Raw genomic sequence first — 24,125 nt, forward strand, 5'->3', positions numbered from 1 at the left:
GGGGTGGGGGATTCCATCTGTACAGTGTTTGCATGTTCTCCACATGTTAGCGTGGGTGTTCTACGGGTACTCCGACTTCCTCCCACAGTCCAAAGACATGCAGGCTAGATTAATTGGTGTCTCTACATTGGCCGTAGGTGTGAACATGACAGTACTCTACAGTATGTGTCAGTTCTGTGATAGTCTGGTGATCTGTCCAGGGTATACCCCGCCCCTTTGTCAGCTGGGACAGGATCCAGCCCCCCTGTAACCCCTAACAGGATAATTGGTTACTGAAAATGAATCAATGAATGAATAAATATATTTTAATTAAGGTTACGCAAACAGATTTTTTTTTTTCAAAGGAACTAACTTTTTGTGTAGATGGATTTTGAAAAAAACAAAGCAAAACCACAACATCCATTTACTCAATACTGCCGTTAAGTGGGATTTTCTTTCTTTATTTCCCCATAAAGGAGAGAAATCAACAATCTTGTGGAGTGGTGCACAGAGAGCGTCCTTCTGCTCAATGTCAGTAGAACCAAGAGGCTGATTGTTGATTTCAGAATAAAGGAGGTAAAGTCAGTTGACACAGACAAAACAGCATCAGAACCAGGATGGAATCTTAAAATGAAAACATTAAACAAGGAACACAAATAGGCCTAAACGGTTTTCACAATTTTGTTATTTTTTTTTTTTTTAGTCAAAAATGATCTTAATGTACAGTTTAGGTTTTGAATGGCTAAAGTTTGATTTATGAATATGATACTTTGCTTCAATGATCATCAAATCGATTATATGTAATTCTTTAAGTTTTGTATCACTGTTATTGTAGATACCAAACCGTACATTATCCCAGTGAAGACAAATATCAGAGTTGATGTTATGAACAATATACAGAGATGCATCTCTCCAAAACTGCTTAGTGTAGGGACATTGCCGAAACAGATGCAGCATTGTTTCTGGATACATTTCACAAAATGAACAGTTAACACAAATTTCCTTTTTAACTCTAAGAAGATAATGGCTTGCTGGATAATATTACAGTAGCATGCAAAAGTTTAGGCATCCTTGGTCAAAATTTATTTTACTGTGAATAGTTAAGTGCATAGAAGATAAACTGATCTCCAAAAGGCATGATGTTTAAGATGACACACGCTTTTCAACATTTTAAGAAAATAAGTGTATTATTTTTGTCTTGTGCAATTTAGAGTGAAACAAGGAGCACCATGCAAAATTTTAGGCATCCCAGGACATTTGAGCTCTCAGACTACTTTTACCAGGGTCTCAGACCTTAATTAGCTTGTTAGGGCTATAGCTTAATCACAGCCATTGTTAGGAAAGGCCATGTAATACAAATTTCAAAGCTTTATACATTTTCTGACTCCATTAATCAGCAGCCATGGACTCCTATAAACAGCTGCCTAGCACTCTGAAAACTAAAATAACTGATGCCCACAAAGTAGGAGAAGACCGTAGGAAGATAGCAACGTTTTTTCAGGTAGCTGTTTCCTCAGTTTGTAATGTAATTAATAAATGGCTGTTTCCTCAGTTTGTAATGTAATTAATAAATGGCAGTTAACAGTAACTGTGGAGGTCAAGTTGAGGTCTGGATGATCAAGAAAACTTTCTCAGAGAGCTGCTTGTAGGAGTGCTAGAAAGGCAGATCAAAACCTTTGTTTGACTGCAAAGACCTGCAGGAAGATCCAGCAGACTCTGGAGTGGTGGTGCACTGTTCTGCTGTGTAGCAATACTATGACCTTCATGAAAGAGTCATCAGAAGAAAACCTTTCCTTTGCCCTTACGGAAAAAAAAATCAACGTCAGAAGTTTGCAAAGGAAAATCTAAACAAGCCTGATGCTTTTTTGAAATAAGTCCTGTGGACTGCTGAAGTTAAAATATAACTTGTTGAATGCAATGAGTAAAGGTATGTTTGAAGAAAAAAGGGTGCAGAATCACATGAAAAGAACACCTGTCCAACTGTTAAACACGGGGTGGATTGATCATGCTTTGGGCTTGTGTTGCAGCCAGTGGCACGGGAAACATTTCACAGGTAGAGGGAAGAATGAATTCATTAAATTCCAGCACATTCTGGAGGCAAATATCACACCATCTGTAAAAATGCTAAAGATGAAGAGGCTGGGTTCTGCAACAGGACAATGATTCAAAACACACCTCCAAATCCACAATGGACTACCTCAAGAGGTACAAGCTGAAGATTTTGCCATGGCCCTCATAGTACCCCGACCTAAACATCATTAAAAATCTGTGGATTGACTTCAAAAGAGCAGTGCATGCAAGATGGCCAAAGAATCTCCAGAGCTAAAAGCCTTTTGCAGGAAGAATGGGTGAAAATTCCCCAAACAAGAATTGAAAGACTCTAAGCTGGTAACAAAAAGTATTTAAAAGCTGTGATACTTGTTAAAGGGGGCCACTTCTACATAATGACCATGCAGGGTGGCTTAACTTTTGCTTTCAGCCCCTTACGTTTTTTGTTATTTTGATATTGTAAAAGGTTGAAATTAAAAAGTAATCTTGCTTAAAATATTGAAGAAATGTGTCATCTTTAACTTCATCTACTAATTACTCAACTATTCACAGTAAACAAACATTTGGCCAAACTTTTGCATGCCACTATATGTATGATTTTAAAGGAAACTTTCTTTATTTTATTAGTAAAGATGTATTTGTATGAAGATTTCAAACATTTTTCCAATTCAGGTTATCAACAAATCTAGACTAATAGGGTACAGCAGCAGGGGTACTAATAACATCTTTTTAAAATAATGAACATATATTACTGTAATTATTTCTTTAGGTAGCCTAGTAGTCAGACAGATTTTACCTGCTGCAGTTGCCTACTGGTCAAGTGTGGGTTAACAAGCTGATCACTCTGCTTCTTATAGGAGAATTCAAACTCCTTTAGGGTAACAGGAATGCCAAAAGTAATGAGGAATTCAGAGTAGCTCAATGACAGCCCAATAACACTTACTAATTTGCTTAATTATACTATTGTCCGTTTCTTTCCTCATGGTGTGGGTCCTCAATTCCACCTCATCACTCCACTAAAAAAAGGTTATGTTTTTGCTGTGATTTCTTATCTTTATGCAAACATATGCTGTAAAATGACCATAACTTCACCATGAAGCTCATACAGTGCTTATTAATACAGCGATTACCACTAGTAATTACATCTACCAATAATTATATAGCCTACACATGTATCAGGTTAATAAAACAGGAATAAAAGATATTTACTGGTGACACAAAGACCAGAATAATAATTGGATGGACGAGTGATGGGATAAGAAGAGGAAGAGGAGGAGGAGGAGGAACAGGAAGAGGAGATGGGGGAAAACGGGGAGGAGGAGAAGAAGTAGAAGGAGGAGGAGCTATCCGTTTGTTGACATCGGGTAAAAACGACTATCAGATGAGTGAAGACTGATGATAATAACTCAATTTCTCGCCGTCATCAAGACATACAGCCTTGGCGAAAGCTAAGGTAAACCAGTGCCTGATGAGCCATCTGCTCACACACAGCTGACCACTGTTTGTAGCCTGCATTTCCACATAGAGCTGTAAGCTAGCGCTAGCCCCACTAGCGTTGTTAGCTTGCATCATAGCAGAGAAAGTCATCGTTAGACACAAGCTAATTGAGAGGTTAAATGCACTGGTGACACCGTATCGGCAAGTTTAGGCTTAACTTAGAATAACAAGTGTTGCTCTTTGGTGTTTTGGGATGTTGTGAGTGAAAAGGCTTATAGTTGTTTTCTGTGTGTTAGCAGCTACCTAGCGTTAGTGTTGTTAAAGTAAAGAATTGTACAGTGTAGCTAGCTGGAAAGCTAGCTAACTTAGTATCAGTCTACTGTGTCTGCCAGGATTCATTGCTATTACTAACTAGCACCGACAAAAAGACAGGGCAAGCTAGGTTACTAGCTTCAGCTTATCAGCAGGAGTCATTCAGCTTATTGTAGATAATATTAGATAATTTTGTTACTAACCGTAAGGTAAAAACAAGTTGTTACAAAGTAGCCAACATTAGTTGCTAACAATAGCCAGCCATGGGCATGACGATTAACTTTGCTAAGCATGAAAAGGTCCACAACGCTTGCAAAGAGGTGGTCTAAAAATAAAAATGCGGGCTCAGGTTGTTGGGGAGCTAAGGTATTTTGACAGTAATATGTCAACCAGTTCATTTAGTACACACAGAAAATACTATAAAAGTGTATAGAACATGAGATAATTGTAATGCCTTGGCAGTGTCTTTGATGGTTTGCCATTATTTTGGATTGAATGTCATTTACTTTGATTGCTAATTGTGTCTGCAGTCAGTTTGTATTTTGTTTGTCGCATGGTCCAAGGTAAAAGGGCACCACACTGAACATTTTATTTAAGAAAATGTATAGGAATCCAAAACAGTAATGTTCAGCTACAATAAATGCCAAAAACAGTGGAAAAATGAAGGTCATAGTAGCTTATTTTTGCACTTAAAATCACAGTGACTTAGGACACAACTTTACTTTCTGGGTTTTGTACTCTTTAAAATATATTTTAAAATATAAAAGTCTTGACACCTAAACTTTGTAAAGGGCTAACCTTTCTGGAATAGCATACAAAATGAATGTCAGAGGTAAGCTCTGACAGAGTTGACAAAAAGCCATGTATTTATTAATTTCACAGCTGTTGTAGTGAGGAGCCATTTTATGTTTCAAAGTTGCTAAGAGTTCTCTTAATCAAAATACTAATTTTTAAACCATAATTCTTATTTAGTTTGGATTTAAAAGGACTACGGCATCAACCTGTTATGGTTGAAACACACCCTATGAACTCATCAAGAAATAGAAAGCTTACCAGTACTTGAGCAGCATTCCCACCTTTTTGGAAACCAGGAAGTGAGACAGGAGTCCTTGTGATATAGCTAACTCCTTTTTTTAAATCACGTACAATGCTCTAATGATCTGGCACCAGAGTACATAACTGAGCTTCTCACACTGTACCGTCCAAACAGGCCCCTCAGGTCTGCTGGTCTGGGTCTTCTAACTGTTCCAGAGTCCAGGTTAAAAACAAAGGGTGATTGAGCCTTTTCAGTTCTTGCCCCTTGGCTTTGGAGCAGCCTCCCACTGAGTATCAGATCAGCTGACTCTGTTCACGTCTTTAAATCTAGTTGCAGAACTTACATTTACAGATTGGCCCTTCCTGACAGTTGATAGACTGTGCGTGTGGGTGTGTATGTATTTGCAGCCACATATATATATTTGCAGGCTTACAGCGATATATGTGATTATATGTTTATGTAGGTGTATGTATATGGTTATGTTTTATTAATATCACTCTTGTTTTGTATTTTCTTCAGCTTCGAAGCTTGAAAAGTGCTCTACAAAGTTACAAAGTCTACAAGTTATTATTATTAGTATTAATATTTTATGCCTGATTAAATTATGTTTTTGTAGTTTTGTATCTGAAGGAGTTGACAAAAATGTACGACACATCTTTAAAGGGTCAACAGTTTTACAAAAAACATATTTTAAAACAATGGTGATTTAGCAGTACATTTTTACATCAATGTTATCAATTTGTAAAGTTAGTTTTACATTTTGAAGGCTTCTAACACCTTTTTGATGTGTTGGAAGTTGGAAATTCTCATTTGGGACAAGACTGTTTTCTGGCAGAGGCCAAGTTTAATGTTTAAGTAAACAAAACAAAAGCATATCAAAAATATTTTAGAAATCATATATTTTAATACATTTTAAAAGAATGGAAATTAGTGCGTTGATAAGTATTAATTTTAGGATTTTTTTTTTTTTTTTTTTGGCCCAGTTCTCAAGAATGGGAGGTTCACATTTGCGTCCATCACATTGGAAATATGAATTATCCAAGTCAGAATGTCAAGTGTAACTCTTTTGCTGTGTCCTGCTAGAAGCAGCCTCCTGCGAAAAGAAATTTCTCCAAATCCTTTACTTTGTTCATTGCCTCCTAAGGTCCCCTGTACTGCCCTGTCTTTGATCTGAGCCAGAGAAAAAGAGGCTAACATGGCAGCCAAAGCAGGAGACAACCCAGACAGCCTCATGACTCTGGCAACGATCTTCTGCCTGAGGAACCTTAGGAAGACCATGTGCTACCAGGGATTCAGGAACAAGCTCTGTCTGCGCTCGGACATCTTCCTCCCCAGCGAAATCTGCGACAAGCTGGTCAACACGTAAGTAAATTTCTTAATTTTCATTCTGGCAAGATGCCCCATGTCTGTCAGAGTATTAGCAATACCATGCCTGAAAGGGGCTTTAGATTCAGTGTTGTGTTATTTTTTTGTTTAACAGATACATGGAGTTGGTCCACACAGACAGTAACTTTGAACCAGAGGAGAGCTTCTTCCAACTATTCTCAGACCCTCGCAGCACCAGACTGACCAGAGTACAGCTTAGAGAGGACTTCATAGGTGACAGAGATCTGGAGGCCATAAAAAAACAGGTGGGATGTCAGAAATTAGACAGAGACGAGTTTTTCAGAGTAAGTCTGTGGAAAATGTCAACTAGGAAACTAAAATTAAAAGGACTATTGTTGTTTTTTTACAGTCTCAATCTTTTTGTAGTTTTCTCTCCCATCAGTGTATGATAACATTCTACTCATTTCCCACTGTAATTCTAGAGACAGTTACCAGTTGACAGTGTGTATGAAACAGCATAGCACAAGCAACTTTATTATCTAAACCTTTTTATTAAAAATGAAAACTAAGGAGAACCTTAAAGTTATTAACTTAAGTTATTAACTTAACTATCAGTTTTAAATGTAAATGTTAGATTTTGGAAAACCACTAACTTCCTCACTCAGTGTTGATCTACCTGACTTACTGTTGGTATGCACCATTTTAGAAAGCAATTAATGGTTATAATGGACAGTTTAGGTTCGTCTTTGTGGCAGTAATTAAAGGGTCACTGAGGTATTTTTCAACCTGTACCCTATTTCCCCAGGTTTTTATGTCTATGACTTATGGAAACATCACTTTTTGAAACTGGTCCATTACTGAATAAGAGCACTGCAGCCAGTAGCTGTGAAACAGGCTGCAATGTAACCAAGTGGGGCATTTACACCACCACCAGTGTACGTCCACTTTAAGTGTTTTTGCCACTGACAGGCTCAGACTGTTATTCTAAGTGGTTGAAAACATCATGGAAAGGATCCCTAAAGAGATAGACCTTCTTGTTTAAGACCCCTTTTGTGTAACCAGAAAAAAACAGAAATATCCATCACCCAACCCACCAGACTTCATTTAAGTAAAAAGTAATTTTTGCGTGTATAGAGTCAGCATATTTTCACAAATAACTGGTGAATTAAGGGTTTTATTTTGACCAAACTAGAGTTGCTGATTGTTGAAAAAATGGAAAAACAAAACAAGATGGCTTTTGTAAAGGTACTGACACACCAAGCCGACGGTCGATTCTCGGTCAATGTTTGGGCGTTGGTGAGTGTGTGCCGCACTCATTGGCCATTGGTCATTTTTAGCAGAAACATTTCCAAATGGTTGTGTTATTGTTCACTGGCGCACAGTAAATATGCTCTGTTCTTTCAACATTGGATTGGGTTGTTAATGAGCTAACTGGCTCACTAACCTCAAGAGGGCCTTCTGATTCATTTTTTGAATGACGATTACAGACTGCCGCCATTTGCTGGTATGGTGAGGTATGTCCTCTCATGCAGGTGCAGAACATACCTGTCAGACTAGTGTGTTCATGTGTAAAATGTTCAGCCAGATCTGTTTTTTGTGTTTTTAAATGATTATCCATGTTCACAAAACAGACCATTGAGTTCCTTGAACAGGTTTTATTTAGCAGTTAGAATGACTCTGGTCACTGTTGTGAAAGAGGTATTACTTTTTGTAAATGCAGCATTCAATCTTGGCCCCTCCCCCCTGCACTGACCGTATGTATACTGTTAGCTAGAGCACTGATGTAGGAATGCTACATAGAGTACCCCAGAAATAAGTCCTAAAACCTGGAAGTAAGTTAGCATTTATGCCTTCCCGGTTCCCTCGTCTCAAAGTCAAGTTTTTTTTTTAAAATGGGTTTTCGATTAGATGCCTGAATTAAGGTCTATGGTTAACACAAGCTTAAGAGACTTTCATGTTTTGTTCTGTGACATAAAATACATCAGTAAAAACCCCACTCAAGACCTTTGAAGCTTCTATGTGTCTTAAGAAGTGGCTAAATGAGACCACAGAATGTCTTCACGCCAAGCTGCGCTAAAAACAACTTTAGTCTTGTTATGGTGGTGATGTTATGTCATGGGACCGAAGCTTAATTTGTTCATAGCCTAATGTTAGCTTTTTAATTCTGGCAATTGCATTTAGGCTTTCAAGTTTGTAGGCTTATTTTGGGCAATGATCTAAAAGCCAATGGAAAAAGCCCATAGGCTTTTTGACGAGGGAACCAAAGCGATGCTAACTTCCTCATCGGCTTACAGAAAAACATCAGCCCTGGAGCACTGTATTTGTTGTAATGGGAAAGCCGGTACTTAAGCAAACTAAGTAAGCTAACTAAGCTAACAGGCGGCAACAGAAAACAACAACAACAAAAAATTTGTCTCCTGGGCCGTTTGCTTTGCATTTCTTGCATTTGTCAGCGCTACATCCACCATTTTTGTAGCCTCCTCTTAGATGCGTGCTGCTACTACCTGGTGGTTACTTTTCTATAAAGTCCTGACCTCACCTGTTGTTCCTGGCTGAGGGCTACAAACCGCTGAAAATAGAAAAAGAGTCTGTCTCACCACCTAGCGTTGAAAATCTAACATACGGGACACTATAAAAGTAAACTCTGGGCTTGACGGTGTCACATACAACATAACATAACTTTCATTAAACATCTCTGTAACGCTGCATGCAAGAGAAAGACTTATTGTTTTTAGTCCAGAAGCTAACTTAAGCCATTCTCGCTGCCCCTCGTCTCTGGAACTCCCTACCCGGCCACCTTAGAGCCCGACAGATAGTGGATGCCTTTAAGAGAGGCTTAAAGGCTTTTCTTTTTTTCTTTCCTTTTTTTTTTAAACACTTTATTTGTAATTTTCCAAATATCCTATAAAACAATCATATTCTCTGTTGTACAAATAGCCATAGCAAAAACAATCCCAAAAAGAGACAAAAACAAAGACAGACCAAACCGAAAATCAACCTGACAAACTTATCAAAGACAACTGACAGACAAAAAAAAACCAAAACAACAAGTGCACCTAGTATTCCTTATTACAGGACAGTCCAAGAGCAGGTATAAAAGCTCAGAGTTCCAGTTCCAGACCAGGTAAATTGTTCACATAAGTTATTAGAGGGTCCCAGGTTTTGTGGAATCTGTGGATGGAACTATTGAGGGTACATCTGATCTTTTCCAGCTTTACATTCTGCATGAGGGTACATCTGATCTTTTCCAGCTTTACATTCTGCATAACGTCCCTAATCCAGTGGTGGTGTGATGGAGGAGCAACAGCCTTCCATTTAAATAAAATCAAGCGTCTAGCTAACAAGGAGGAGAAGGCAATGACCCTCTGTAAATGAGCGGGGGGAAGAGATCCCGTCGGTTCAGAAAACCAACCGAAAACAGCAACCAAGGGAGAAGGTGANTGTGATGGAGGAGCAACAGCCTTCCATTTAAATAAAATCAAGCGTCTGGCTAACAAGGAGGAGAAGGCAATGACCAAAGACTCTTTCAATATTTGCCGGTCTACAACCCTAAAGCAATATAAAAGGTTGTATTTTGTAAATCTTTTTTTTTTTTTTTTTTTTTTTTTAATTGGTTTTGTTAGTGACATTGTGTACGCGAGCTGAATCTCTCCTTCACAGCAGAGATGGTCACCACAGTTTGATCTCTGAGATGCTTCAATTCTGGACTGTTTAACACACATCCCTGAACTCTGAAGGAGAATAGGCTGGAAGTGACCATATTTGTGGCTGGAGCTGTGGAGGAGTGGAGGAGGGGTGGATCTGAATGAGAAGCCGAGGACACTATCGGCAGCCTGTCACTCAAAGACGCCTGCCCTTAATTATGTGTAACTTTAAGCCTTAATAACACATAAATGGGTGAGTTAAATAAAGATTCACTCCTGTACAGTTGTCATGAATGTTGAAATTAGCTATATAGACCAAAATCATTTCTTGTGCCAGGCTGTAAACATGTTGATTTCTGCTGTAAGGCAAGGCAAGGCAAGGCAATTTTATTTATATAGCACCATTCATACACNGGGAGAAGGTGAAATGTTATAACCATATGCATTAGAGATGACTTCAAAAAAGGATGACCAGAAAGGGACAAGTTTCGGACAAGACCAGAACATATGATAGGAGGTAGCCGGGGTCTGTTTACATCTATCGCACGATGGGTCTATATTCGGAAATATTCTTGCTAGTTTAGCTTTCGAGAAGTGTAACCGATGCAACACTTTAAACTGTATTAAAGCATGTCTGGAGCATATGGAAGAAGAGTGGACTCTAGTAAGAGCCATATCCCATTCCTCATCGGACAGCGGGACCCCCAAATCACTTTCCCACTGTTCTCGAATATGGGAAATGGAGAGGTTACAGCTATCCATGATATGGGAATAAATAAATGATGTTCTCCTCTTATTCAGCATATTGACCCTTAATAGAGAATCCAAACAGGAAGGAGGGAAGGGTAGGGAAATCAGCAAACTTTTTACGAGTAAAATCTCTAATTTGCAAGTATCGAAAAAAATGATTATTGGTCAGACCGAATTTTCTGGATAATTGTTCAAAGCTAGCAAAAGTATCATTAACATACAAATCTTCAATACTACGAATTCCCTTGTCATACCAAATTTTGAAGCCACTGTCCACTAAAGATGGTTGAAAAAGATGATTACGTATTATTGGTGAGTGAACCGAAATACTCTGAATACCCAGACATCTTTTGAACTGCTTTACGATGCGTAGTGATTGAGTTACAATTATATTATCCTTAATATTATTAACTAGCGATAGTAGGGATGCACAGAGTAAGGCAGGGAGTGAGTGTGGACTGCTTGTAACCTTTTCAATCTGGAGCCATGCAGGGATCTTATCCTTTCAGTCTTTTAACCACAGAGAGATGGCATTAAAATTCGCAGCCCAATAATACGTGCGCAAATTTGGAAGCGAAAGCCCACCTACACATTTCGGTCTTTCCATAAATTCTTTTCTTATACGAGCTGATTTATTATTCCATATAAAAGAAGAAACCATTTGATTAAATGCCTTGAAAAAAGATTTTGGTATGAAAACAGGTATAGGCTTTTCTTTTTTAAAGAAACTTTTGACTTGACCTAGGACTTTTTGAATTTGTTTTTATAATGTTTTAATTGATCTACCTTTTTACTGTGTGCTGTAGCACTTTGAGATTTTTTTTTTATAAATGAAAAGTGCTTTATGAATTAAGTTTATTATTATTATTGTTGTGCCACTCTAACACAGGCACAGGTGTGATCGTATCTCTTTCAGAAGCTTTAGAATCCAGCCTTGAACTGCAGATTCTCTTCGAAGGCCAGATAAAATAAATCCGTGGTGATAAAATCCAACACTGAGTGTCTTTTGTGATTATTTATCCGTTTTTCCGATTAAAAATGAAAGTTGGGAAATGTTTAACTTTGGGTAAAATGGTCACCAACCGTCCAATCACAATGCAGAAGGGGCAGGACAAATACCACAAAGACCAGCAGTCAGAGAGGACAAGTGCTGAACAACAACAACTGCTGTTTCCAGCTGGAAAAAGAAACGCTTTGGTGGGCACACAGCCTTATTAAAATAACACCAAGGATTGTCTGACCAATGACCAATTTAGTTGGACAAGAGCATATAGACCATCCAATTGACCAACCAACCAGAAGTTTACAGCCCTAGTAATGTATCATAATAGTAATTTATTGTAAATTAACCTGTGGCTCCTACTCCTATAGTGTGTACAGCAATTTAGAGATGATAATCCAGTCATTAATGATTGTAGCATACATAGTGTGATTGAAATTTTGAAAAATTCACAAATAATTTACTTTGTGTGTTCTTCCAGGACCTGATTGAGCTCCACCTCACTTACTGCAACAGTCTGACATCCCGGAGCTTGAAAACACTGACCTGCTTCCGTGAGACCTTGGTGTCTCTTTGTCTCTTCGGCTGCAGCCACATCTTCCACAGGAAGCGTGGCGCTCCTCTCGCCTGCAATGAAGACACCGAGGACGAGGAGGAGGAGAGCCCTGCTTCTAGGCAAGCATTAGAGACAGATTTTAACTTTCAGGGGTTCAACCGCCTCAGGTTGCTCAACTTAGGTGGCCTGCCTGACGGGTTGGATGCTGAGACCCTGCTCAAACCCCTGAAGTCACTCACCTCACTAGATCTGTCTAACGTACAATTGCTGGGAACAACTTTTCTCACGCAGTGGAAACACAGACTGGCATCTCTTGTTCTCTACAACGTGGACCTGTCAGAGGAGTTGGTCAATACAGTGGTGGAGATCGTTAATCTCAGGTAAGGTGGGCTTTTATGTACCAGTAGTCACTGTGCTCTTTGATTTTATGTCATTGTCAGAAAGAATTCTGAAATTTGTCGTGTGTCCCAGGACATCAACTGTTTAATATCCCTAAATACAAAAATACAAAACATTTAACCAAACAACAAAACCATTTAACAAATGCTACAAATATTCCAACAAATGCTACAAACAGACATTAAAAAGGGAATGCAGTGCAACAAATTACTGATTACCTATTACATTCGGTGTTCAACCCAGGCTACTTAGAAGCCATACTCTTGATTAATATGTTGACAGATTGAGGGACAAATGAGTACATCAGCCCGTTCAGTAGAGCCACCAAGTTAAAATACAATTATCCACTGGACTAAAGTTGTAGAGATAAAAATGTTTATGGACTCATTAGAGACGCCTCAATGAGGATCTGCTATCCTTTTTAGGTGCTTTTTGGTGTTACAGCTCGACAAGGCCATTTAATTGGCCTTCTGTCCTTGCCCCAGTATACAAGCATGGGAGGGAAATTAATTTATTGACTGAAGTATGTCCGACTTTAATGCGATACGTGGAGATATGCCCCGTATCATCTTGTTATTATTGGACCTTTTTCCCCTTTGACCTATTACTTCACAGACCAAACAATCGACAAACAAGTTAGCTATGGTTAGCTGGCAGCAAACTGGTACTGTGGTGGACAACTTAAGAGCTCTGCACATTTTGTACGTGCTGTACGCTTTACTTTTTGTGCATGTTGTTACCAGCTTCTTCTTCTGTTACCCATTTAATGGTATTTGACTTGTGGGTCAAAGCCTGGGGGGGAAACTGTAAAGCATGTGCAGAGCGCCTGTTTGGGTCCATGTAGGAGTAATTTGATTCCCATTTACATTATCTGGGTGTGTTAGTCCGACTTTGAGAAATATGATTTAGTTCAGCTTTTTCTAATGTCATGTAAACGTAGACATAGAAGAAAAGCTGCAATGTTTTTTTCTTCAACTTCAGCAGTAGTAGTAGTTTTTATGTAGCAACATCATCATACAGAAACCTAAGTCACGTGGGGAAATATGCCAAGAGGGGCTTGGGAAAATAGCATTTTGACACCAAAACATACATACTTTGACCAAAATTTGAATGTTTGGATTTGAGTATATAAGTATTAGGGCCTGAGAAAAAGTCATAATATTACGAGAATAAAGTCGTAATTTAATGAGAAAAAAGTCATAATATTACGAGAATAAAGTCGTAGTTTTTAAGGAAATAATCAACAACAAACAGAATGAACCTGCTTGTGGCAGCTGCTCTTTGTCTCAGGTGTGTTGCCTCGACACACACATTTGGAGGCAGAGCCGGAGTGGGACTCATTTTCAGCCCTGGAGTTTCATGCCTCAGACCAGCCCACTTTAGATCACGACCTATTTTAACCTTACATGTTAAGTCTACAATAGCGCACTGTTCTCTAAAGCCTTGTAATTTAGTGTATTTTTCTAAAATATTTCCAATTCAGTGCAAGTAAGGGTTGCTTCACAATATAGATTTATTTCAACATGAGTGCACATCTCCAACATTATTCTTAACAACACAACATCCTTTTCAACAATATCAGAATCTATATTCTGTTCAAATAAGTAGTGCCCACTCTGGACTTGTGGGCTCATGGCTGGTGCTTGGTGCTGGATCTTGCTTCTGAGGGGCTACAAGACAAATTTTCCCAGTTATGTGGCGTCGCAACATAGAAGACAGGAGACAGCGCCAGTAGCTCAGTCTGTAGGGACTTGGGTTGGGAACTCGCCTGTTCAAGTCCCCGTCCGGACCAAATATGGAGCGTAGACTGGTAGCTGGAGAGGTGCCAGTTCACCTCCTGGGCACTGCCGAGGTGCCCTTGAGCAAGGCACTGAACCCCCGAAACTAGCATAAATCAGGAATAATGATAAGAATTTAATAATAAGAATTTTATTTCCACTGCATTGTGGTGTCAGTCTCATAGAATTTGACAACTGAAAAAAAAACAACAAAGTGCTAAAAAGTGCATATAGTGTTCCCTTTGTGCCTCTGTAACACATTGTAGGCTGACTTAGAGTTGTGGTGGCATTCACTTGTTCTCCAAGATGAGATCAGAATGATGCAAATTGGATGGCGTTGTGCTGCCCGTGTACTTTACGTTTATGAGACAGTTATTACATATCACGTAGTCTTTATTGATTTTGTTTGTCCATCTGTGTTGCAAAAGCCCAGACTTTTGACTTGGTTTTGTCAAACTCAAATTGGCATGGGAAACCATTTAGAGCATCTGTTTAAAAAAAACATATTGATATTTGGCACCAGTGTATCAGTAACGAATCACAAGAGTAAATAATAAGATATATTGTAGTATCAATATTTTGTCCAACCACTAGCCATAATTGATATTTTTCCAATAATGTATGACATAAAAATGTGAAACAGGATACAAATATAATTCCAAACAAGTTCACCATGTGAACTTAAAATGTGTCTCGTGTCAGTTTTGTCTAAAAAAAAAAAAAAAAGTTATTGCAGGTTTAATGAACATGCAATATCTAATGTAACCTAATTACATCATCCTTAAATGATGGACTAATGGGGATATTTTGCAGGCATGGGATGATTTTATTAGAAATGTAAAATTTCACTTTTGTTTTTATTGATTTACATCTTTTAATGATAGTGGATTAAAAGATTGGGTGTTTTCTAGTCTGTCCTAATATATTTGCTCCCATTGCAAAGACAATATCAGTTTTCATAACATTTGTAAAGGTATTCATTTTCCTGCCCCAATACAAAAGTTCCACTAATTATTTGAAAAGAATGTGTCAGTGTCATTGACGAAACTCTGCATTCCTCAGGCATCTTGACATCTCGCGGGAGAGCAGACGGACCTCTAAATCTAAGATGACTAGGAAAATCCTGACGGCCATCGTACAGCGTCTGGTCAACCTGGTGTCGCTGGACATCTCAGGCCACATTATGCAAGACAACTGCACAGTTCCACACTTTGAAGAAGCCATGGGACGGCCAAGGTGGGTAACCAACTCCAGAGTGTACCTAGGATGTAAAAAATGTCTGATTCAGAGTTTTTATGCCTCCGCGCTGGCAATAGTCGTGGTCAAAAGAATTATGTTTTCAGGTTGTTTGTCCATTCGTCCCATTCTTGTGAATGCAGTATTTCAAGAACACCTGGGGGGAATATATTCAAATTTTGCATAACTGTCCACATGGTCTCAGTGATGAACTGATTAGATTTTGGTGGTCAAAGGTCGGTCACTGTGAACACCTTAAGGGAATTTCTTCAACTATGGCAAAAACGCTTGGACTCAACGATGAACTGATAAGACGGTGATCAGGGTCACTGTAACCTCGTCTGTCTTATGCTCATAAACACGATATCTCAAGAACGCATTGAGAGAATTTCCTCAAATTTGGCACAAACTTGACATAGACTCAAGCAATGAACTGATTAAATTTTGGTGGTCAAAAGATAAAAGATCAAAGTCACTGTGACCTCATAATTCATGTTTTTGGCCAAAACTCAAGAATTCATATACTAATTAAGACAAAGTTTAACAAAAATGTCTAATGGGATGAAAGTATGAAGTGATGACAATATATATCCAAAAAGTCAAAGGTCAACATCACTGTGACATCATAATGTTCTGCAAAAACCATTATTTAACCAAAGGTCATTATTTAGCATCATATCTCAAGAACAGAGGGGGAGACATTTGGTCAGATGCTGAATTGGTAACACTAATCTTGTCCACCTTGAAACTGTGCTGATTATATAGACCTTCTGTGCTGTTGGGGTGTGAAGCATCCATGTTTTCACAGACATCGATGTAAACTGTGACTGCAACTTCACTACATACAACTGCAAGGCAGTAATTCTAGTACTGTATGTTATTTAACCCCAGATGAGCAGTGAACTTCTGAACAAACCAGGTTTTTCTCTCTTTTAGCATTGAGCCATGCAAGAGCAGCATCTATCCTTTCCAGGAGTTGAAGAGGCCCCTGCAGTTCCTGGGCTTGTATGACACCACCCTCTGTAATGTGACACACATCCCTGCTTATAAGGTACCGGATATTGAAAGGGTCGGACACACATATCTATTTATGGCTGATAATAGTTGGTTACAACTAAAGCGACAGTCCATTCTGACAAACTAGTTAAAGCATTCTGTGATTGAAATGAAAAAATTGTTTTTCAAAAAACAGTCACGTGTGAATATGAACAGGTTATTAACAGGTTTTGTTCTGTGAGTTACATCTGTGTGGTGCCGGCCTTTTTCAGGTGACGGGATCTAAGAACGAAGACCAGGTCCTGAATGCCATTGAGGCTTACACAGAGTTCCGCCCTGAGCTGGCCCACAGAGCCATCAATCAGCTGTTTGACATCGCAAGGATACAACACTGCAGCCAATTGCTGCGAGCTTTGCAAGTATGATCAGTTTAAGTTGTTCTTATAGGAGGTGACACTAGTGACTTCCAATTAAATCTTGATGCCACAATTCCACATTTTATTCCTGTGCCACTCTCACATACCTCTCCTTTAAACATCTGTCCTTTCAGCTTGTGATTGCAGCATTGAAGTGCCATAAATATGAAAAGAGCGTCCAGGTGACGGGCAGTGCCGCTCTCTTCTACCTGACCAACACAGAGTACCGCAGTGACCAGAGTGTGCGGTTGCGCAGAGAGGTCATTCAGGTGGTGCTAAATGGAATGGAGCAGTACCAGGAGGTCACTGTAAGTCTACTCTGTGGCCTAACCCCCATCTCTGATAAGCCAGGCTCTGCTTGAAATTCATACGAATACCAAAGCCAATACAGACAGAATACTTATGCATTCAGTTATTTTGTGTTGAATGTATAGAAAAATTAGATCAATCTGTAGAATTTTTGTTTTTAAACTATTTCTGTTGAGCAGTATCAAACTATCTTAATTACATCCACAATTATTAAATGTTGTTCAAAAAGTGACAAAGTATAAACTCAGCCAAATAAAGACTCATAGGCCTTTTTGATCTACATTATGTTAATAATAATAATGATAATAACATTAATAATACATTTTATTTGTATAGCGGTTTTCAAAACACTCAAAGACACTCTACAAAAAAACAAAATAAAAACAACACAGTTAAGAGCAAGAATGGGGATTGAATGCAAGCCTGAACAGGTGGGTTTTAAGCAAAGATTTGAAGGAGTTTAAGTCTGTACAGTTATGGATGTGTTGGGGGAGAGAGTTCCAGAGGGAGGGGACAGCAGTGGAGAAGGCTTTGTCCCCCCAGGTTTTGTGCTTGGTCCTGTATGGTGGAGAGAAGAGATTTGCATCAGAGGAGCGGAGACTGTGGGAGGGGGTATGACGGTGCAACAGGTCAGTGAGGTAAGATGGGGCCTGGTTATGGAGGGTTTTGAAGTTGAGGAGAAGGACTTTGAACTGAATGCGTTGAGGAATTGGGAGCCAGTGGAGGTTCTGAAGGACGGGCCTGATATGGTCCTGGGAGCGGGACTGGGTGAAGAGACGGGCAGCAGAGTTCTGGATGTACTGCAGTTTATTGAGGACTTTAGAAGATGAACCATACAGAATGCTATTGCAGTAGTCGAGTCTGGATGTGATGAATACGTGAATCAGAGTTTCTGCAGTTAAGAAGGTGAGTGAGGGGTGGAGCCGAGCTATGTTTTTAGATGGAAGAAAGCGATTTTGGTGATATGATTAACGTGTGGTTGAAATGAAAGGTTGCTGTCGAAAGTGACTCCGAGGTTGCGTAGAACATTAAGACTGAATATATGGATGGTTTTAGTAAGGGAACTGGGGTTGATTATGATCACGTCTGATTTGTCACAATTGAGTTGTAGAAAGTTAGTTCACATCAAGGATTTTATTACAGTGAGGCAAATGTCAAGTGTGGAGCAGATTGTTGTAGTGATGGATTTTGTGGCGATGTAGATCTGGACGTCGTCGGCATTGCAGTGGAAATGGAGGCCATATTGGCGGATGATGTTACCAAGCGGGAGGATGTGAAGGATGAAAAGGAGAGGACCAAGCACAGAACCCTGGGGGACGCCTTGGTACAGAGGAGTGGTGGAGGAGGTGCAGTTATTGATATGGATGAATTGCTGTCTGTTGGAGAGATATGATCTGAACCAGGAGATAGCCGTGCCAGTGATGTTGTAACAGGTTAAGACGGGAGAGGAGGGTGGAGTGGTTGATTGTGTCAAACGCAGCAGTGATGTCGAGCATGATGAGGATGTTGAGGTGTCCAGAGTCGGCGGAGAGGAGGAGGTTGTTGGTGACTTTGAGAAGAGCTGTTTCAGTGCTGTGTTGTGGCCGGAATCCGGATTGAAATGTCTCAAATAGGTCGTTGGAGGTGAGGTGGGTTTTGAGGTGAGTGGCAACAACGTGCTCTAGGATTTTTGATAGAAAGGGGAGCTTAGAGATAGGCCGGAAGTTGGTCATAATGTCGGGATTGAGTCCGGGTTTTTTGAGGATAGGGGTGACAGCGGCGAGTTTCAGAGGATCTGGGACTAAGCTGGAGCTGAGGGAGGTATTGATGATTCTGGAGATGAGTGGGGAGATAGAAGGGAGACAGGACTTAACAAGTGAGGAAGGGATTGGGTCGTGAACTGATGTAGAGTTACTCATACCTGTGGTGGCTTTTGTGAGGTCCAGAGGGGTCAGAGGGGTGAAGTGTGACAATGGCGGAACAGAGGTGGGGGGAAGAACAGGTGGAGGGGTCGGGAAGGGAGGGGAGGTGGTCAGGTTGCTGTACATGGTGTTAATTTTGTTTGGAAGAATGACAAGAATGAATTGCACTTGTCAACTGTGAAGGATGTGGAGGTGTTGTCGATGGGTTTCAGAAGTTTGTTTATTGTGGAGAAAAGAGTTTTGGGGTTGTTGGAGCCAGAGTGGATGAGATGAGAGTAGTAGTTGGACTGGGCTGTGTTCAGGGTGTTCTTGTAGTGTAGCAGGTGGTCTGTGTAGACTTGAAGGTGAACTGTTAGGCTAGTCTTCTTGTAGAGTCTTTCCAGCTGATGCTTTCGGGATTTCATGGCATGGAGCTCAGGGGTGTACCAGGGGGCAGAGTGAGTGAAGGAGACAGTTTTAGTTTTGATGGGGGCCAACTGAGTTAGGAAGGAGGAGAGGGTGGTGTTATAATAGTGGACAAGGTCTGTGGGGTCGTCGGAGAACGTGGGAGGGGAGGTAGATATTAATGTTAGACCAGTTGAGCAGACCAGATCCAGGATGTGTCTATGTGGGGAAGTTAACATGTTGTGTCAAGTTGAAGCAATGTAGTAGATCCAGAAATTCAATGGCAGATTTGCAGACAGTAGTATCAATGTGGAGATTGAAATCGCCGAGGAGGAGAACAGAAGGTGAAATGGCGCAGAGCTGGGTCAAAAAAACAGACAGGAAGGAGGGGTGTGGCTTGGGGGGGCGGTAGATGATGGCAGAGACCAGGCGAGTCGGACCAGAGAGTTTGAAGACAAGATGTCAAATGAGTTAACTGCAGGGATGGGAATGGTGGTTATTTTGATGTCCTTCCGATGAATAGCAGCAACACCACCTCCGCGGCCCTCAGGGCGAGGTTTGTCAGCGTATGTGAATCTGGAGGGTGTGGTCTGATTAAGTGAAAAATAGTCCAGGGGTTTGTGCCATGATTCAGTGATGCAAAGAAAATCCAGGTTATTGTCAGTGATAAATTCATTCAGGATGAGGCTTTTGTTGTTCAGAGATTGTGTGTTGAATAGAGCCAGTTTCAGATGACGTTGCTTTAGGACGGTCTTAGAGGACTGAGGAATAATAATGGGTTGTAAATTCTGAGCATGTCTGTGAGCAAAGTGAGGCTTGATTGAGTAGGGTCATTCAGTGATGATAACAGGAATGTTTGTGGGAGGCAGAACATAATTGGTGGAAACATTGTGAAGGGCTGGGAACTGTAGGATGTTTGGGATTTGACCTGGAGCTGGCTGTTGAGGTTAGTGGCAGTTGCAGTTGGAGCCTGTAGGGGGAGAGGTTGTGGGAGCCAGTACTCGCAGAATGATCTGTAGAGGAAGAAGAGGAATGCACTGAGGAGGGGGTGGGGCATGTAAACAGTCACGGACGTGTGTTTTTTACGTGGTGTGTACAGTGTGCGCTATGTTGGCTACTAGCATGTCGCTACCTAATTTGCTCGGGTGCAGTCTGTCATGCCTTTCTGTGTCTACCTCTGTGTCCCCGTCCCTGCCCCACACCAGGTCCAGAGGAACTGCTGCTTGACTCTGTGTAACTTCAGTATTCCAGAGGAGCTGGAGTTCCAGTACAGTCGGGTCAACCAGCTGCTGCTGAAAATCCTGGAACCAGCCAGGCAGGATGAGTCCATCCAGAGAATTGCTGTGCACCTCTGCAATGCTTTGGTCTGTCAGGTGGACAACCATCACAAGGAAGCAGTGGGAAAGATGGGATTTGTCAAGGTAACATCAGGATGATCTTTACTCTCACTGAGTATTCCTGTAATTGTCCAATAAAAATGGGGCAATTACAACAATTCTTGAGTACAAATTATCTTTCCACTGTTGTTGTGAGCTGTGATTTTCTGCTAAATGAGGTTTTATTAGATTTTATTTGTGCTACTGATATTGCCTTATACCTTTGGGGGGGAAAAAAACATGCCAAGTTCCACTTAATTTATTAAGCTTTTTAAATCTTTGTGAGGAAATTCATCCTCTGTATATGAGTTATACTAAGAGCTGTGGGCAGCCACAGAATAATTATAAGTATTTTATTATAGTAATTTCACTGTGTTAGAGATCTTTTAGGCAGACAAAGGCAAGCCTCTAATAGTATACTGAGTTCACGGAGGTGGTGCAGTGGGCAGTGTATGTGTGTTTGGCTGTAGAGGACTTAAAAAAGACAACAGGATACAGAATAAACTTACAATGCACTGTGTTGATCAGTCAACTCAATGCAAGCATACATACCAGTCATAATGCTATATATGATTGCACAAATTTCCTGTTCACTTCAGAGACATCACAGTGGAGGATGCAACAGAGAATGCAACAGTGTAGGCCCGTCACGAAAATTATGTTAGTGCCTTAATGTACGCTACATTGACGTAACCTTCGATATCGCCTCTTGTGTTTAGGATACATGCACGTTTGTTGACGTAATGCCAGGTTCAGACTACACGATATCAGCCTGATCAGAGCCCGACGCAGCTATTGTATGGTGCAGCTCGGATCGTGAAGGACAATCAATATCGTTTGCTTTAATCCATTGTTTTATTCGTGTAGTGTGTCACAGTAGACGACAACCGCTGCCAGGCTTTGATTGTGAAACTTGCAGAAACTTGTTGTGGAGGATTCAGTGACTTGCATAGTTCGCATGCAGCACTTCAAATGTAGCTCCTGCCATCTGGTGGCACTTTTTTATGTTACTATAATAACAGTTCGGCTGGGACATGAGGACCATAGTGACTGAAATAATTGTAATAATAATAAAAATAGGACAAGAATAATCTGATGACATCACAAACGTCGTGAAAGACGACCAGGGATGATTGGTCGTGGACCAATGTGTGGTCTGTCCTGTCTGTCGCCCAAGTCACGGCAAGATTTTATCACTCCACGACGGCCTGATCTGACATAGTGACTGTCACAATGGACAAAAATGTCATGTAGTCTGAACGTGGCATAAGAATGTCACCAACATTTTAGCCAGCACGATGCCAGAATAAACTGCAGGGTTTTTCCAAACTATTTTAAAATGTGGGCACAGCAATTCTCCCTTCTTTTTTTTTTTCCCTTTTTCACCCCGCTTACTTGCATGAGTCACAAGAAAAATAAAACAACTCTTCAAAGACAGCACAGCGTAGCTTACTGGAAGCATGCAGCTGCACTTTTGGAGTGGAAGAGACACAGTCCTAATTGATAGTGTTAGCTTGCTAACCCCTGGCAAGAAGTCAAAAAGTTTGTCGTTTGTAGTTTTACCCTCCAACAACTTCATCCTCCACTCCGTAAACCCACCAGCAAACTGTCCGGCTCCCAAGCCGTCTGTCCCCGGGAGCCAACTGCAGCACACTGGCTGGTTAAAAGTGGTAACTGCAGTGTTTCCAGAGCTTCACTAACCTTGTCTATCAGTCACAAGATGCATCACTTGCATCACTTTGTTTTTCATTGGCCAAATTTTGTTTTTTGTCTTTTTTGGCTACCCCTATAAAACTACAATTGTATATATACTTTCTAATATATATTACTTAAAAAAATACATGTTAAATGTGTGTTTCATATTCAAATTCCAATGTCTGAGTATTCTTAAGAATTAAAAGTTTATTGCTCTTTGAAAGGCTGTACTTGCTTTATTATGCAATTGTATAGTTATTATATCAGTGGCATACAATAGTTTCAAAACGACAATAGCCTCATTTATCGAAGTTATTTCTGTGACAATACAGCGTCCAGCAAAAGTAGTTATGGTGACAGGCCTACTACTGTTGTAACTTTCCTAAGTTGAACACACCTTTTATAGTCAAGTACAAACTAATGTGCAGTGTCTTTCAACTGGACTCATGATTTGTATTTCATCTTTTATTTTTTGATTACATATGGTCAAAACAACTACATACTTATGTAAGCTTTCAAATCTCTTTTTCATCCATCACCTTCTTCTTTCTTGGTACTGTGTGGTGATTTTGGAAAATCTATTATCCTATAGCAACACACCCACACAGACACAGCCCATAATACTGTTTTGCCCTAGTGGCACCATTGGTGTGAAATTATCCTGACAGCTGTCAGCGGATTATATTTAAAGTTTTGTTTTCTTTGATTTTATTTCCTCCTCCACAGACAATGTTGAATTTAATACAGAAGAAGCTGCAGGACAGAATGGTGAGTCTCAGTTTTATTCCTTCTGAGTCTTTTGACTTGAAATGTTATAGACACACCTGACCCAGTAGAGTATTGTAACCAATATTCTTGCCTGCATCACACATATTTGTGTGTAACAATCAAGTGTAGGGGATTCATGCCATAAAGATTGTGTGTTTGTTTCCCCTCAGTGTGACCAGGTGATGGAGTTTTCCTGGAGCGCTCTGTGGAACATTACTGATGAGACGCCTGACAATTGTCAGATGTTCCTCAACTGTCGGGGCATGAGTCTGTTTCTGGAGTGTCTACAGGTGAGTCAACACCCTCCAACACTGCATCTGTTGTGCCTTTTCTGAAACCATAAGAACCCGCTAAAGCCTCCTGCAGACTGAGATTTTAGCAATCTTATAAGTTTAATGCAAGCTACACTGTACGACATGGATCTAATAAGCCTGGGTACGACGTTAAGTTTGAGACTGCAGACTGTACAGTTACAACACCTACTGAATCACAGGCTAAGACATACGTCCATCAGTGTCAATACGCAAGAACAAAACATCATCAGCATGTGTCATCCATCTACGCTGCGCGATTCATGTTTGTTTTAATTTTTCTAAAACAAACATGAATCGCACTCTTGCTATAGCGGCATTTCTGTGTGTAGAAAAAAGTCTTGAGAAGAATGTGGACAAAGTTGTGGCTGGGGAAAAGAGGCAAACTTGGCATGCAAATTTTACTATAAGAGCTCGAAATAACTATTATTAGCGTCTACTAGCATTGAGCGTTGTTGCGCCAATCT

General features: G+C 40.2%; 1 protein-coding gene across 1 annotated transcript in view; it reads left to right on the top strand.

Annotated features, from left to right (window-relative positions):
* Nucleotides 1–3,354: 3,354 nt before the first annotated feature.
* The window catches only part of zer1 (zyg-11 related, cell cycle regulator), a 31,888-nt gene continuing 11,117 nt past the window's right edge, over nucleotides 3,355–24,125 (top strand). Inside the window, exons 1-11 of the mRNA XM_050052401.1 lie at nucleotides 3,355–3,481; nucleotides 5,958–6,175; nucleotides 6,294–6,444; nucleotides 12,015–12,469; nucleotides 15,329–15,502; nucleotides 16,439–16,553; nucleotides 16,771–16,917; nucleotides 17,049–17,222; nucleotides 20,714–20,929; nucleotides 23,306–23,347; nucleotides 23,518–23,637. Coding sequence (XP_049908358.1) covers nucleotides 6,009–6,175; nucleotides 6,294–6,444; nucleotides 12,015–12,469; nucleotides 15,329–15,502; nucleotides 16,439–16,553; nucleotides 16,771–16,917; nucleotides 17,049–17,222; nucleotides 20,714–20,929; nucleotides 23,306–23,347; nucleotides 23,518–23,637 — 1,761 coding nt within the window. The 5' untranslated portion in view covers nucleotides 3,355–3,481; nucleotides 5,958–6,008. The remainder of the gene's footprint in view (nucleotides 3,482–5,957; nucleotides 6,176–6,293; nucleotides 6,445–12,014; nucleotides 12,470–15,328; nucleotides 15,503–16,438; nucleotides 16,554–16,770; nucleotides 16,918–17,048; nucleotides 17,223–20,713; nucleotides 20,930–23,305; nucleotides 23,348–23,517; nucleotides 23,638–24,125) is intronic.

The sequence above is a fragment of the Epinephelus moara genome, chromosome 9 (genome assembly GCF_006386435.1).
Source record: "Epinephelus moara isolate mb chromosome 9, YSFRI_EMoa_1.0, whole genome shotgun sequence".
In the NCBI taxonomy this organism is placed as follows: Eukaryota; Metazoa; Chordata; class Actinopteri; order Perciformes; family Serranidae; genus Epinephelus; species Epinephelus moara.